This window comes from Pleurodeles waltl, chromosome 6 (genome assembly GCF_031143425.1).
Source record: "Pleurodeles waltl isolate 20211129_DDA chromosome 6, aPleWal1.hap1.20221129, whole genome shotgun sequence".
Classification (NCBI taxonomy): Eukaryota; Metazoa; Chordata; class Amphibia; order Caudata; family Salamandridae; genus Pleurodeles; species Pleurodeles waltl.
The window spans coordinates 519589195-519606909 of NC_090445.1; the positions used below are offsets into that span (position 1 = coordinate 519589195).

The 17715-nt window shown below is 45.3% G+C and overlaps 1 protein-coding gene across 2 annotated transcripts in view; it reads left to right on the forward strand.

The window, feature by feature from the left end:
- Positions 1-17715, forward strand: part of LOC138299954 (cytochrome P450 2G1-like) — a 335658-nt gene that overhangs the window by 41313 nt on the left and 276630 nt on the right. For both annotated transcript variants that reach the window (XM_069238686.1, XM_069238685.1), the window contains exon 3: positions 11911-12060. In XM_069238686.1, coding sequence (XP_069094787.1) covers positions 11911-12060 — 150 coding nt within the window. The remainder of the gene's footprint in view (positions 1-11910; positions 12061-17715) is intronic.

Genomic DNA, 17715 nt, shown 5'->3' on the forward strand with positions numbered 1-17715 from the left:
CTTACGTGGACCCAGGGCTGATGTTGAAGAGGACGAGGAGTCTGACACGGTATCATCAGTGGTATTGAAGCAGCCGGAGGCAGTTCTCGCAAAAGGTGCAACCGTAAACAAAGAAGCAGAGGGTGGCTCTCGCCTTGGCACGCTCTAAACCACATGTTCAGCAATATCAGTAGAACGTACAGCAACTTGATCAAAAGATTCCAAATCATTCTCCGTCTGTGGAACAATCGCAAGATCAGCTTCCACCCTCCCCATGCTCGGAGAGGAAATAGCGTTGGTGCAAACCACCTGCAGCAGAACTTCTTCCCCAGTAGTGAGAGGGATTCCGGAACTACTGGGTGTCACTCTTGGTCTGCTGTGCAGAATCGGCCACATGTTGTAACTTGACATTATCAATGGAAACAAAGTGATTTGCTTTGGCCCCTTGCAACGCTGGCAAAATTACAGTTCTTGTGCCGCTGATCCCTATCACAGGGACAGGCACCCGATAAGGACCAAATTATTTTTTCACTGCATCCTTTTCACGCACAAGATCCCCAATCCTGGGAATCCAACCAGTAGACGTTACTGGTTCATCCTTAATTCCTGTGGAGGCAGCACTTGCAGAAGAGTTATCTTCACGGAATTGTTGTAAATCCTGCAAAACAGTGACACGATCATTTACGTCAAAGGGTGTATCTGCTGTCTCCACACGAGGACCATCTAGATCAGGAACATACATTAGTGTTCCAAACAGGCACTCATATGAAGTATGACCCCCCAGGGACCTTCTAGGCAAGTGATTAAGTGCTCTCTGTACTCCATACAGGTGGGTTAGCCAACTACGACCCGTACCTATAACTCTGGCCGTTAAGGATTGCTTTAAATCGCGATTTAAACTCTCCATGACAGAATTTCCCTCGGGATGAAATGGAGACGAGAACTGGAGCTGGACCCCCAACGAAGCCATGGTGTCCCTGAATGCCTTAGAGGCAAAGGCAGGGCCCTGGTCCGAATGAAAAGCCGCAACTGCAAATGTATCGACAAAGATGCGCAAATCTTTAATAACAGTTTGAGCGTCAGCCGAGCGCTGTGGCCAGACCCACACAAATCTGGAGCACGAATCTACAGCAACCAATATATATTTGTATGCACTATCTGGCGTCAGCGGACCACAATGATCCAAGTACACACACTGTAAAGGTTTATTTGGTATGAGAAGGGGCGTCTGCCGCGGGCGTCTAGCCGTGAAAACTTTAATTTGTTGGCAGACATCACAACAAAGGACATACTGCTTTGTCTTCTTATAGAGACCAGGCCACCAATAACGAGCCTGTAAGAGTGAAATAGTGGCAGCCACGCTTGCATGTGCAGAAGCCGCCCCCTCATGTGCTGCAGTAATTAATCGAGGTCGCTCAATTTTATTGGGCATTTCACGTACACCAACGCCTGGGATTTTAACTACAGCGTTTAGCATACCACCCATACAGTAATTATATTTAAAAGGAAATCCTTTAGGAAATGGCGTGCCATCAGTCGTAGCTTTTATGGCAGCCAAAATCTCTGTGTCTGGTTTGGAACTCGAACGAGTTACTGCGGCCACAGTGGCAACCGCCACTGCCGATTTTGTGGCTTCATCAGCCAAAGTATTCCCAGTAACGTGAATTCCAACGCGCTGGTGTCCAAGTGTATGCACAACATGGACTTTAGGAAGCGTTTCCTTCAGATCCGCAACCTTTCCCCACAGCAATTTGTGTTGAATGGTGTTACTTTTGGAATCTCTGAACCCATTCAACCTCCAGTAGTGCAAATATTGATTGAAAGACTGAACACAGTAATGGGAGTCACAAACTAGCAAAGTAAGTATCGCTGGATCCGCGTGTTCCAAGGCTAACAAGAGAGCTTTTAGCTCAGCCAACTGTGCCGTAAAATCTCCCAAGGTCTGTGTACAAGTATGTCGGGGGCAGAACACTTCCCCCTCCATATAACCGCTCACCACCGCACATGCAGCAGAATACTGTTGTTTAGTCCCAACCGCTGGTTGCGCAGAGCCATCGGTATACATGACCACTTGATATTGGTCAAGAGGCAATGTGCCAGCGGGAACTGGGTACTCCATTTCATATTGAAGAAATTCTTGAGTCTGCAGTTTAGGGTCAAATGTATAATCTACATCAGTGGCTGTCAAAGATGTTTCCCATTGTATCCATCGCGGTGTAAAGCTTTCGAATTAGGAACACTCGCTTTTATAACAGCCTCTCAGGCTGGAATCGGGGAAACGACAATGATGCGTTGACCCTGGGCAAGAGGTCGTTCTTTAATCACAGCCATCTGTACAGCAGTGAGAATTTTCTCAGTTTGTGCAAAACGTTGTTCTGCAGCTGAATACAAGTGCGACTTGTATGCTATTGGGACTGTCTCACCCTCATTATAGGTGACATATGTAAACCCAACGGCACCAGGTAGAACCCTGATGACCAGATGCGTTTTATTGTTCCGAGTGTGTAAATGTTTTACTGCTAAGAGATCCGTTTGCAAATCTCGACGAATATGTGTATGCTCATTCGTCCAAAATGTACTCGAAAAATTCTGGCGAATCAACTCGTATATTGGTTTTATACGTGTAGCGTAATCAGGAATGTAAGTTCTGCCCAAATTTAGAAACCCCAATAACGACTGGAGTTTCCGATCCGTATTAGGAGGTTGCAACTGAGCACATTTTTCCAAAAAGTGTGGTGCTAAGCTCTTGCCCTCATTCGAGAACTCATATCCCAGGAAAATGATGCTGAGGAAGGCAATCTTTGATTTTTTTTTAATTAAGCTTGTAGCCAATTTCAGCAAATCCCACAACAATGTGCGCTACCCACCTTAAATGTTGCAGTAACTCATCGTCCGGCAGATATATATCATCAACATACGATAAAGCTTCAGGGTCCAACTCGTGCAGAATTTCAGTTACACGAACCGAAAATAGTCCTGGGCTATTCTTGTACCCCTGAGGCAGACCACAAAACTTTTTCTGAGAGCCAAACGCACTAAAGCTCGTATAGTCCCTACTTTCGGGCGCTATATTTTGACAGAATAATCCATTCGAGATATCTAATGTTGTTTTGTATTTCTTACGCACAGTATTATTCATGAGCGCTGCGCTGTGTGAATTTTGTATTGCATATGTGTGTGTATGTCCATTTAAATGTCTGTAATCCACCACTATCCTATAAGAATGGTCCGGTTTAGCTTCTGGAAATAAGGGATTATTCATCGGCAAGACACAGGGTTCAATTACTCCCTGGTACTCCAATTCTGTGTTTTCCTTACCGATGCCCTAGCTTCAAATCTTATAGGATATTGCGGTTGCGGCTGAAGTTCGCCCTTTATCGGAATTACATGATAAGGTGAATTTCTATCCCACCCCACATTATTCCTATATAGGTCGGGAGCCTGTGCCAGAGCCCATGTTTTACTGTAGGACTCTGCTAGTTCTCCCGGAACAAGTGGTGAGAATGAAGGTGTAATAACCTCCTCCCCAACTGGACAGTCACGAACAAAGTCAGTTGGCCAATCCTGTTCGGCCAGCAGAACATCATACAATTTGACCACACCGTACCAAAAGATGGCGTTGACAGTGCGCTCAACGTCCCCTTCTAATTGTAAAGTTACTGTATAAACTCTATCAGGATCAGAGACACGCATATCTGCTGTTTCGACTTGTATGAAGTCATCAGTTGCTTTCACCTCCAGATGCTCTAGAAGACTCCGGCGAACTCTTGTGACCTCTGCCGCGCTGTCTAACAGTGCTAACGCTCACGTCTTGTTCTTCAAGAGAACTCTCTTCTTGAGTGGCATGTCTAACTGAGACCGCCGCCACTTTCTTCTTTTTAAATTGCTGCTTTTGTTGGATCTGTTTCTCTTCTTGTTTGACTGAAACCTCCGATTAGCGTTGTGACTCCTGTCTCGGTTTCACGTACTCTGTTCTCCGCTCTGACCGCCCACCTCTCTCATTTCTCTTTTCCGAGGAGTCCTGAAAGGAGCGAGATTGGCGTGTATCAGTATATTGATATCTATCAGGCGTCTTCAAATTATCCCTATTCCTGAGATTATAGCTATTCTGCGGGGTCTCCGGTTGCGGAGATTGTCCCCTATCTTTTTTAGGTTTCTGTTGTTTTTTCTCCCAGCGCTTATTAGTACCCTCAGGTTGCTGTTGTTTAGTAGTATCCTTACTATTCTTACCCTGTAACTGGGGTTTTTGCGGTCTAGCCCCAAGGCTATTACGACCGATACTTGAATATGTTTCTGCTATTATTCTCGGCAGTTCCCACTCCTGGTTACCTTGCGGGACGTCTCGAAGACGCATACGCACCGCTAGTGCCACTGCCTCCCCTTTGAGATTACTCAAAATAATAGAAGAAACCGCTGCAAAATTGCCCATCAGCTGCATCCCTAAATCTAAGGCTGGGGCAGCCCCATATTCATCCTGAATTTGTTTCAGCACTTCCGGTAGATTTGCCAATGTTGGTGTACCGTGTGCTGTAGTGTAGAGCGCGGCAAACACCGTGCCCCAAGTGTTACAATGGTCCACAGTAGGAACCATTCCATACGGCAAACACATCGTCAATATTCTATGTTTCTCCTGAGGTCCCGTATGGGGAAATACTGCTTCCAGCATATTAATTTTTTGCGCCAGCCAAAATGGAGTTTCCTCACGTTTAGCCGGTACTTTACCCATAACTGAATGTACAGTGGCCGGATTGACACCCGGACCCACTGCATGTGGTTGCGCCGGAGCAGCACGCGCTGGGTTTGTGTTAAGTGTCTGCATCACAAATTGAACTAAATGTCTATATGTAGCCGTTAATTCCGTATATAAGCGACGAACTTCAGCCACTGCCAATTGAGCAACCGCAGGATGTGGTGTATATGTAGCCAATAAAGGCAAGGTAGGACCATCATTACTCAGTGGACCTAACCTAACAGGTGCTATGGTGTGGGGTAGGGCGCCATCAAGCCAATTATTATGTTCTTGATAAGATAGGGGTATCTCTAAATATGCATATGGCCTGTATTGTCCAGGGACATTAGCAAGGGTGTATTTGTGAAAAGTGTTTGTACCCCATCAACTGCTGGAAATACGACCCAAGAATAAAAAAGCTCTGTTCTATAAGCTGCATGGGCGTCCACCACAAATGTGACCGGACCCCCCTGGTTCGTTAGACCATGTGCTAACAGATGTCCTGTGAGCGGGTATCGCATATTAAGTGCGATGTTTACTGCCTGGGGATTCGCCATTATGAAAACAGCGCTAGTTCAGAGAAGGCACATCAATATCGGGGTTTTCCTTTCAAAGTTCAAGCTTGAACAACCGACCACTAAGTAATAGGATGTACCTATCTCGTGGTGGCGGAAATCCTCAGCCCCACGGACGTCTCCGTTAATGGAACCGAGGAGTCAATATATATATGAGACCGAGAGAGTCAGCCAGACCCGAAAATTAGAGCCAGACCAATCGTTATCCTAAATGAGACTACTGGATTTCTAGGTAGCAGAATCGTTCACGGTGTGGGGGACTGAGTCTGACCCACTTGGAAGGACCTCTGTCACCCTAAATCCGGTTTTGCTCCGGCTAACTAGCAGTGCCTCATCTCTCCCAAGGGGAAGGGATGATTGGGCAGCCGAGCGCATGACATCTTTGGAACTTCTCAGGAAAGTCGTCGTCACTCAGATCCAAACCAGCTCTCTCATTTACAGTATGATCTCATGTACAAATGACAAAGGCAGTTCAAGCTTTATATATTGTTTTAATAAAACGACTGCATTTTAGATATTAAGGCGTGAGCCGCAATAACCAGAACCATACAGCACAGTAGGATTGAAATAGTCACGAGGAGAGTGAAACATAAGAATAACGCTATCATGGTGTTAACAATTTCTACTCTCTCTCAGCTAGTTCTATTTCGAGCACAGCATGTTAAGCTTCTAACTTGCCTTTCAGATTCCCTGGGAAGACATCAACCCTCATACCTGAGCAAAGGCCTGTGATCTGGTTCAGCATCTGCAACGAGGCAGTCAGCGTCTAGTTGTGGTTCCCTGGTCGGAATCTCCCTCTTGCATGTATTGGGACAAGGAAGTGTTTTTATAACTAACATGTCAGTGTGATCACAAAATGTCCCTACGCAAGAACGCCAAAGACTAAACTCCTACCACATCTATCAGCAATGTACCAGACTGTATCCTTGACTGAAGCACAGAGTGAACAGGAATGTGTTATTGAGAACTCCAGTGCTGAAGTAGGCTAAACAGTGTGATATAAAAAAATAAAACAAGACCGTAGAACTGGTTATTTGAAAAATAACAGTACGAAGCCGAATAAAAAGCATTTAGAGCAAAGTGCACAGAGGCTCTAAGTTGCGAGCAAAGGAATAAAATACATCCAGGGCAAAGTGCACAAAGGCCTAAAGCCTGAAGTTAATGCTCAAAGGATACATAAAACTGACCACACTACAAAACCAGACAGCCTTAGGGTAGTCACCCCCAACTTCTTGCATGCCTCCACCTTTCTGACACTGTTTTTGCTGGTTTTAGGACTCTGCGTAATTTACCACTGCTAACCAGTGCTAAAGTGCATGTGCTCTCTCCCCTAAACATGGTAACATTGGTTCCTACCAAATTGGCATATTTAATTTACTTGTAATTCCCTATTAAAGTGGACATCATGTGCTGAGGGCCTGTAAGTGTAATGCTACTAGTTTGCAGGCAGCACTGATTGTGCCACCCACATAAATAGCCCCTTAACCATGTCCCTGTCCTGCCATTGCAAGGCCTGTGTATGCAGTTTCACTGCCACTTCCACTTGGCATTGAAAACTACTTGCCAAGCCTTAAACTCCCCCTTTTCTAAATGCAAGTCGCCACTAAGGTAGGCCCTAGTTAACCCATAGGGCAGGTTGCTATGTGGGTAAAAGGCAGGACATGTACTGATGTATTTTGCATGTCCTGGTAGTGAAAAACTATAGTGAGGCCTACTACTCTCTAGACAAGCATTAGAACTGCCCTCATATACTTTTAAGTGGAATATTCTGAGCTGGAAGGAGTAGTCATGTCATATTTGGTATTGCTACAATGGTAATAGAAAATCCTGCTTATTGGTGAAGTTGGATTTAATATTACTATTTTAGAAATGCCACTTTTAGAAAGTGGGCATTTTTCTACACTTACTGCCATCTGTGCCTTACAGCCTGTCTCCAATCCACATCTGGTCTGTGCTGGTTGACACCTCCCCTTGTGCATTACACCAGACAACCACAAACACAAGACACTCAGTCACATCTGCATTCCTCTGCATACTGAATGGGTCTTCTCGGGCAGGAAGGGTGGAGGGGCTCACACTTACATTTCAAAGGCCAGTGGCCTTCTTTCACATAAAAGACTGATAACCCCCACTGGGATCCTGGCAGACAGGACTGGACTGAAAGGGGAACTTGTGCATTTCAAAACCACTCTTTGAAGTTTACCCCACTTCAAAGGATTTTTTGGGTGTATAAACTGGGTTTCTGACTTGACTAAATCAGACACTTCTGGATCTACACGTGCACTTTGTCAGAGGGACTGGAGGGCTGCCAAAAGGACCCATCTGAACTGCTTTGCTGAGAAGGACTGCTGTCCTGTTTGTTGCCCTACTGGCCTCTGACTCTGCTGGAAGGACTCTGCCTCCTCTCTTAAGTACTCTCCAAGGGCTTAGTTTGAGCTTGCCTCCTGTTTCTGAAGTCTCAGGGCCAACAAAGACTTCACCTCTTCAAGAAACTTCTTGTGCATTGAAAATTGCCGCAATGTGTACAGAGATCGATGCAAAGTCTGCGTCGCAGCTAGGAAATCGCTGCACCTCCGGCTGGAATGATGCAACACTGACCCCAACGGAGAAGTCAACGCAGCGTCTGCCTTGCGATGGAAAATTTGAAGCATCATCTACTGGATCGACACAGTGCCTGCTCCTTCTATCAGTGTGTCAAGGATTTTCAACGCATTGTCCCTAGTGTCAAAATATACCTGCATCGCACTGAGGAACCAAGACTGCATGCCTGAAAAACAATGCAAACCCTTGCTGTGTGGAAAGAAATTAAGCATTGTCCTTGCCGCGCCGGGAAAATCCGGCACAACACCTTATTTTTCCACACATCTCCTCCTCTGTGGTCCCTGTGCATAGTTATTTTTTACGCATTCCAGGTACTGTGTGTTACAAAGAAACAGCTATTGATTTCTAAGGATTGAGACTCTTTTAAACATTTTAAAAGTGGTATTTCAACTTGTGCTTAATTTGAGTTTTTTCTTTTTGACCTTATTTTATTCAGATAAATATTATCTATTTTTCTAAACCTGTGTGTTGTATCTTTGTGGTGTTTTCACTCTGTTACTGTATGATTTATTGCACAAACACTTTACATACTACCTTCTAAGTTAATCCTGAGTGCTCAGTGCCAAGGCACCAGAGGATGAACACAGGATAATTTGGATTGTGTTGTGACTTACCCTGACTAGGATTGTAGTCCCTAATCGGACAGGAGTGTATTCCTCTACCAATTAGAGACCCACTTTCTTACACTGACCATCATCCTTTTGTGCTGCTAAAGTTACCCTAAGTGGTCAGGGTATCCCAGATGTTGGTCCCTTACACACTGTGCCACTAGATTCCAGTTAGCCTGGTTGATAAGGGGGTGATGCCCTGAAACTGGTCCCAGGAAGCTTGTTTCAGGTCCAGGGAGGATGGGGCCTGACAGTTTGGGCTGGACTGTTTCCATGGGGAGCAGGGTAAGGCTGATTTGCATATGGCTGGGTCCAAACTGCAGTGGCTTGTTGAGCAAAAGGATGATGGATCAAACCCAGATAAGTGACTGGGGTGAGTGTTTGAAAGGTTTCACCACTCCATCCATCATACTTTTGTGTTACTAAACTCGCCCTAAGTGGCCAGGGTATGCCCAGACGTGGGTCCCTTGCTCACTGTGCCACTGGATTCAAGCTAGTCTGGCTGATGAGGGATGATACCCTGAGACTGGTCCCAGGATGCTTGTTTCCGGTCCATGGAGAACCTGGCCTTGTAGTTCAGGCTGAGCTGCTCCCATAGTGAGCAGAGTGAAGACTGATTTGCAGATGGATGTGTCCAAACTAGGGTGGCATGATGAGCAAAAGAACAATGGATTCAACCCAGATCTGTGACTGGGGGTGAGTGTTTAAAAACTTTCAGCACTTTGTCCATCATCCTTATGTGTTACTGAAGTCACCGTAAGTGGCCATGGTATGCCCAGACATGGGTCCCTTGCTCTCTGTGCCACTGGATAGAAACTAGCCTGGCTTCTGAGGGATGATATCCCCACACTAGTTCCAGGATGCTTGTTTCTGGTCAGCTACCAAAAAAATCATGAAATGAGGAAAAAATAAATAATGCAGGGATCACAGAAATTAAACTGAACTTGGACAGGAGAGCTGGAAAACAAAGAAGAATATAATAGAAATTAAAATTAACAATACCAAATTAAAAGTAGTATAATAGTGGGCAGAGGTAAAGGCTAGGAGAATATTAATAATACATAATAGGATGTATTGGGGTGAGCTGAGCCCTCAGCAGAGGCGCTGGTGGTTGGCACCTCATCCTCAGCTCTTCCCTCATCTGCCTCATTGCTGACCCTCTTCTTGCCCTTGGGTGTTTATGTAAGAAATAAAGAAGATAAAAAATGAATGATCTTTCATTCTTTTCTCATTTTTCAACCCCCTTGATGGACCAAATCGCTCTCCCTTTTTTGCAATGCATAGATGCATATGAGTACTACAAATCACTGTGAAATTGCTTGGGACTGTATGAGCTACATAAAGAAAGTCACAGAGAATGCTAACTCACTGATATCAATAATTCACATGGTGACAGGAGGACGGAGGAGTCTTCATTGCAATGCCTTCTTAAATAATCTGCCAAAGCAAGAACTACTGAGTATGATGACGTAGTGCTGAGCACCTACCAGGCTCTAACTGGATGATATAATAATATTCTCAAGGTAAACTAAACACAACTGACCTCTGAGTGTAAGCAGCATGCTATCAAGAAAAAAAAGTTAGCATTGTAGAACACAACCATTGTAGAATATTCGCCAAGCCCCGCAATCTCAACACCTAGCAGGTCAAGAAGGTCCTGCTTGCAGTCGATGATATCTGCCCAACAGTGAGTCAGCTGCTGGGTGGTGTGCTAAACTGAGGTGGTGCACCAAACACACCTGCGCACCTTCCCCCCAACACAGATGATGCTCTTGCAGGTGGTAACCACTGTCAGGCCTGCCACCTGCTTCCAGCATGAAGGGGAGGTGGAGCTGCATGTACAGAAGTGGTGCTGCCACCTCTGCCTCACAAAAAATGGACAGAGGCTGCTCCCCTTGGCAGCACCGCTGCCCACAAGGTAGATGGCTGCTTTTGGCTGTTTGGGGGCCAGGAGCTGTTACTCCCCTGTTAATCGGCGCCTCCCTGCTCTGCCATGACGCTGAGTGGTGAGGTGAAGAAAAAAGAAACAGAAGAAGGAAGGAAGAAATAATTAAGGAAGTAAAGAGAAAAATAAAACACAAAAGACACAAAAAGCATTAAAAATGTAAAAATTCACAGACATAAAAAGACACACTAATAGAAAAAATAAAAATGAGGGGTAGATTAATTAGAAGGGTGGAGGATTGAAACAATTATTAAGGGTTGAAAAAAACAGGCCGGGGACCAAAAAAAGAGTAAAAACTAAGATGGGCACACCCATGGGAAATGCGTGGTGCCATTCGCTTGCGATTTTGAATGAGAGAACGTACTATGCATTGCGTTTGATGTAAAATGTGAACGGGTGCGACAGGGAACTCTACCCATTCACAGAACTCCGTGTAGCGAGGCAGAGTTTTTTTACAACTTTGCAGACTCCGTGTACTCCGCTCATCTCTAATGTAAATGTGATCCTTGGTAAATAAATTTTTAATAAGAGCTATAATTTTCATTTGATGGCCAATAGACAGTCACCTTACAGTAAAGTTCCCATTATCATGGTGGTCACCTCTGACGGATTCTCCTAAAAATCCTAAATGTTAAGTCCTTCTGTCCAACTGCTTGTGTGCAGTAGGCGACAGAGATTTTCTAATGCTGCTCCTCACAACTCAGAAGTTCAGTCAATGGAACAAGTGTCTTAAGTGCTTCGGCCGTGGGTGCAGGGCATAAAAATTAGAAGACATGCACTGGCAACGAACACAATGAACTCTTCTCAGACTAAGTTGTTATGTGCGGATGTGATTCACTACTGCTTAAAACTAACCCTGCCCAATAGCTGTTAAGCTAGAAAGGAAATGGGAGCTACCTGACCAACAAATACGAAGTGATGAAAGAAATACATTTTAGACCTAATCAAACACTTTTTGGAATAGACTGCCTCACAACACCCAGTAACAAAATATCATACCTTCCTGGAAATCACTATGGATCTTGACTTTACGCTCTAACTTTTGCCTGAGCTGTATACTCTCTTTGTTATAGTCATGCAGAGCAGCACCATAACGCGACTAGCTTGCGGAAAAATAAGATGGTCTCCATGTCTCCCTTAAGGTTGGATGAGTTGCATATGAATTTCTTGGACAACTTGCGTAAAAATCATGACTCCATGCTTGAAAAACAATTGAACAAGAGACACATTTACTATTATTGGTTCTCCGATCATATGTTTTGTGTCCCGATAACTTGAATACTTTTTTTGTTGTTTTAAACAGCCCATTTTAGATATTTGCCTTGCTTTAACAACTGAACTACTTGACAGTACTTTTTTTTACCAAATAGACGTGTCTATGCCTTCCTTCAATACAGTTGTCTGGAGCCAGCTTCAAAAATAAATATTGGCATAGTTATAGTAAGATAATGTCTTCCTTATTTTATTATCTAGGACCTATCTTTTCCAGTGGATCGCGATGGAAGGAGATGCGTCGTTTCTCTTTATCGACCCTACGCAATTTCGGAATGGGAAGGAGAAGCATTGAAGAAAGGATACAGGAGGAAGCCCGCTATCTGATTGAAGAACTGAAAAATACTAAAGGTTCGTCTTTATATGTCTTTATATACCATGGTGGATGGACACCCTGTAGTAGAGAAATGGATGGAAGAAGTATGCACTTGCTTGGATATGTTCTTCTGATAGCCAGGACACGCTTAATTCTGATATGTTCATTGAAATAGAGGCGTTTTAAACATTATTTGAAAATTATGTTTAATTATAATCTCCAACATTTTGATTTCGCATCCACATTGAAAAGAGTGAATCATGTTGCTTTGGTATACATTACTATCATAACGGAAAAGGAGGTATCCATGTCTCCCCCATCAAAATGAATAAATTGGGCCCTCTGATCTTTAATGTTTCTGTCAATGAAGGTTCCAGTAGGGACCTGTGTGACATTTTGTGTAGTAGATAACTGATTATAGGAATTAAAACAATTATACGAGAGGACTATTTAAGCTAGAACATACCCATGTTACATAATTTTAGTGCACAGATATAAAACACTTTGGCCACAGTTGGAGTCGAGGTGAGCAACTTCTGCCAAAAAGTAAAAAATATGCCATCTTCATTTTAGAGTCGGGATGAGCCATGGCTCCGACAGCGGTGCTCCGCCGTCTCGATGGTGTGAACTCTGTGACCGAAGTCCCTTTGGTCAATCTAAGAAAGAACATCTGTCCGCAGTGTTCCCTTGTACATATTCCACTGGGGGTCGTACAGAGGAACCCCAAGAAATGACTCCCTCATGCTGCTAGAAAAAGGAGAAGGGCGGAACTCTCACAATTTTAGAGATATTTCTTTTTTGTTTTACAAAAACAAAGTTTTGCTTAGTGCACCCACCAGAAATGGCTCTCACTGAGCAAATCTTCTGTGGATTCAGTAAAAACACATGGATAACCTATTAAGCAACAGTAAATAAGAATAAACATGAATGCACAATATATAGTATAACCTCTCCCGTTTTTCTAATAAAACACAGAAAATATATATATCGTACATATTCATCAAAAGTAAAACTGCAAACATTTCAAATGTAATCATCTTGTTAAGAAAATAAGTTTCGAAGAAACAAAACACATTCTGGTTGTCACTTCTACATCATCTTTAGAATTACTGAAATCCCATATGCTCTCAGAACTATGTGACTCTAATAGCCACTCAACACTTTCCTTTTCAGTCTATTCACTTTGAGATTCATGTTGTTGAACAGTAGAACCGTTTCCAACACAATCTTTCTCTTCAGATATACTTTTATGAATACAAGAAAAAACAAAGTTGTGATTCATTATAATTGTGTATCCTCTTAGTTATAAACTCTATTTGAAAATCTTTTAAAGGAACAGGATTCCTAATAGACACTACCTACCATCTAACAGCTTTAGAGAGCAATTTATTTCTACTTGAACGAATTAATAGGTTCCCAGGAAATGAAATTATTTTTTTTTGCCTTCACCACACATGCTTTTTTAACATAACCCAAACACCTACTTTCAAAGTATTTGTGTACAGCCTTCGAATGTCATCATGATGAGCTTTCAGTATCTGTTGAGTGCCTTTTACTCTTGGTTTAGCAAAATCCCACTTACGGCCATGCTGACTGCTGCCAACATACCGCCACTGTGGTCGATATCAATTCACCATATTATGTCAAACACACACACCAATCTGTCACTATTCAGCCACAGACACAATTCTGTCACACCAAAGGCCAGTGATAAACTGGAGGTAACAAAACCCACACAGTTACACCAACAGAACAACGCCCATCACATTATGACCCACGAATCACCACGGCGGACATTCAATGGCGGTACATACTGCTGCACTCAAAATACACACACACAAACAAAACAACACCACATTGGGCAATTCAAACAACACACACCTGACAGCCATACACACACCACACCCACACACACACCCACACCACTATAAAACACACACCCATATTACCCACAGCCCTTTATGACTACAAACCATTGGCACGAGACAGATACCATGACCGCAGACAAAACCAGAGCCACACACCACTCACAGCTATACACCACTCACGTACCCCATATCACACACCCCAACACATTACCCAACACACCCTCACCTACACACCCCACACAACACCCATGGCACCACAAAGACACCCCCGATTCTCAGAGGAGGAGCTAAGGGTCATGGTGGAGGAAATTATCAGGGTAGAGCCTCAGCTATTTGGAGCACAAGTGCAGCAGATATCCATTGCAAGGAAGATGGCGCTATGGCGAACAATCGTGGACAGGGTAAACACTGTAGGACAGCACCCAAGAACTAGGGATGACGTCAGGAAGAGGGGGAATGACCTACGGGGGAAGGTATATTTCATTGCAGCATGACACCAACTTGCTGAACAGAGGACTGGCCGTGGACCGCCACCTCCTCCCCCTCAACTAACAACATGGGAGGAACAAGTCTTGGCAATCATGCATCCTGAGGGCCTGTCTGGAGTAGGAGGAGGACTGGACTCTGGTAAGTCAACTCTTTGCTACTATCACCCCCCTACCTGCATTCCATCACATACCCCTACCCTCACCCTCACCCTCTTAAGAGGGCAACCCACTGCTGCACAATAGGTCACACACAGAAACAATAACACATCATTTACATCCCTACAGGTATCCCAGCCAGTGTCACCGGAGAGGAGGAGCCAGCAATATCCAGTCCCCCCACAAATTAGGCCCATAGTGATTACAGCAACTCTGGTCGTCTGGATCAGGATGACCAACCTGGTCCAACAGGGCCCCCTGGACAGTCGGTTACCCAAGTCCAGTCACACACCACCACAGAGCCTCCCCATCTGGAAATACCACCATAGCACCCACCCAGCGTACCCATACCTCTGTCCCCAGGACACGTCAATCAGCAGTGTGTCCACCTCTACAGGGACTCCAGGACACACCTCATACCCAAGACAATCAGGGTCCTGCGGTCAGTGGCAGTGGGCACACCGATCAGGGGACAAAGGCACAGGACAACAGGGAAACTGGGAGGACTGCTATGCGCCAGGAGGAGGACAGGCTCAGGGAACCGACTCCAAGAGGCACTCACTGAGATCCTTGGAGCATTTCCACATTCCCAGAACACGATGGGCCAGATCCTGGATAATGTGCAGGAGAACAGGTGGCTGCAGGTGGGACAGTACCAGGGGATCAGGGAGGACTTGCAGGCCATCAACACCACACTGGTCTCCATGCGGGGGTACTGGCAGACATGGCCAAAATTATGAGGGAGGCAGTTTCACACCAGCGGGCCCCTGCCACTAGACAGTAATCTGAACTGCCTTCCATCTCCACTGCAGCTAGTGGCCAGGAGGCCCCACCACAGGACTCACAGGCCACAGCACCCCTCCCCTTGCGGAAGGATAACCACCCCGCAAATGTTACCTGCGATCCAGGCAGAAGCCAGAGACTAATGCCAAGACACCGGCCAGGAAATGAGACTCTCCTGATTGTCACCCTTGTGTCCCACTCTTTCACCCTGTCCACCCTGAACTGCCATTGCTCCGCTTCCTATGTCCCCCTGGACAATGCACCTGGGCTACAAACTGGAACTACACCCTGGAATTCCCTCCATCATCAATCCATCCCGTTGCACTTGCTCCTCTTTTTCTTAGCACTTCAATAAACACCCTTGGAAAAAATACAAGTATGGAGTATGTCAAATTTTGCAAGTATGTATTCATTTAAACAGGTACAAACAATGCAATTCAACTGTACAGTAAATGAGCACATACGAAAGACCTGTAGTTGGCTGCAGTGATCACACCAGGAGCTATAGTGAGGCACCATCATCTGCAAAATGAATTGCCAAAGAGTACAGTACGTGGGCATAGAAGTGGGAAATAACAGCAAACCAGTGCCAAAGAATTAAAACAATAATGACAGTGAAATGTCAAGTAAGACTGCCTTACCTGTTTGTCATTGGAAATATTGTCGTATCACTGTTGTTCTGTTGTCCTCATCCTCTGCCTCCTCATCCTCACTGTCCACAGGGTCCACTGCTGCCACACAGGCATCTCCATCCTCTGCCTCCTGCAGAAAAGGCACATGGCGTCTCAGGGCAAGGTTGTGTAACATGCAGCATACCACTATTATCTGGCAGACCTTCTTGGGTGAGTAGCACAGGGATCCACCTGTTGGATGGAGGCACTGGAACCTGGCCTTCAGGAGGCCAAAGGTTCTTTCTATGATCCTTCTGGTTCGCCCATGTGCCTCATTATAATGTTCTTCTGCCCTTGTCACATGGGTCAGAAGCCATGATAGGTTGGGGTAACCAGAGTCACCTGTAAATATTGAGGGACAACATTTAGCCACACACTATTCCGTATGGCCTACACCATACCCATACACCAACATATACTGGGTGGGGACCAGGGCTCACCTATTAGCCACACCCTGTTACTACGAAGTTGGCCCATCACATTTGGTATGCTGCTATTCCTCAGGATAAAGGCATCATGCACCAACCCTGGATCCTTAGGACTGACATGGGTAATGTAATGATCCGCCAAGCACACCATCTGTACATTCATTGAGTGGAAACTCTTACGATTTCTGTACACCAGTTAATTTTGACCGGAGGGAAAAATGCAATATGTGTTTCATCAATCGCACCAATTATGTTGGGGATATGTCTCATTGCATAAAAGTCAGCCTTCACTGTGGCCAAATCCTCCACCTGGGGAAATACAATGAGGCTGCACATGTGTTTAATCAGGGCAGACAACACACTAGTCAGCACTATTGAGAACATTGGCTGTGACATTCCTGCTGCCACGCCCACTGTCACTTGGAAAGAACCAGCTCCCAGGAAATGGAGCAAAGATAGAACTTGCACAGGAGGGGGCATCCCAGTGGGGTGACAGATATCAGGTCAGGCTCCAATTGCACACACAGCTCAGTGATTGTGGCCCTGTCAAGTCTATAGGTGAGTATTATGTGCCTGTCCTCCATTGTTGCCAAGTCCACCAGGGGTCTGTACACAGGGGTAAGTCTCCATCTCCTATTCATCTCCAGCGGTAGTAATCAATGGGAGAAAAGAGTGTGGAGCCAGTCACAAACTGAACAGTGGGGCTACAACAGTACAATGCATGTTGTCAAATTGTAATGGGCAAGTGAGAATTGTCCTTTATGTCCAAAGTTAGACAGTGATGCAGTAATTATCCTGGGCTTGCCCTCTCCCTGAAATGGCATCCGCCTGTCCTGTGTGGAGGGACAGCTGGAAGTGAGGTAATCCCGCTGACATTGTGCACCGTTGCGGGAGGGGGGTCGAGAACCGCAGTGCAACTCCTCATTGGTTTACATTGGGCCCTATGGGTTAAAGTGGCCAATGGTGATGTACTCCAGAGGTGACCGGATGCACCCCCGCGGACGTGACCACCATTTTCTATCTGATTCCTCACTTGCTTCCTGACCTTCCACAGTACAGGACCTTCACTGCATGTGCTGCTGTGCCTACCATGGCCGGTGTGACTGGAGAAAGGGCCCCTGCCTTCCCCTTGGTGGAGTTGGACAGACTGGTGGATGGGGTCCTGCCCCAGTACGGACAGCTGTATGGGCCTCCAGACCAACAGGTGAGTACACTGTAGGCACGATTCATGTGGCATGAATGTGTTGAGTAATGTGTGAAGGCCTTGTGTAAGGGGGTGGGTGGATGTCCCCTGGG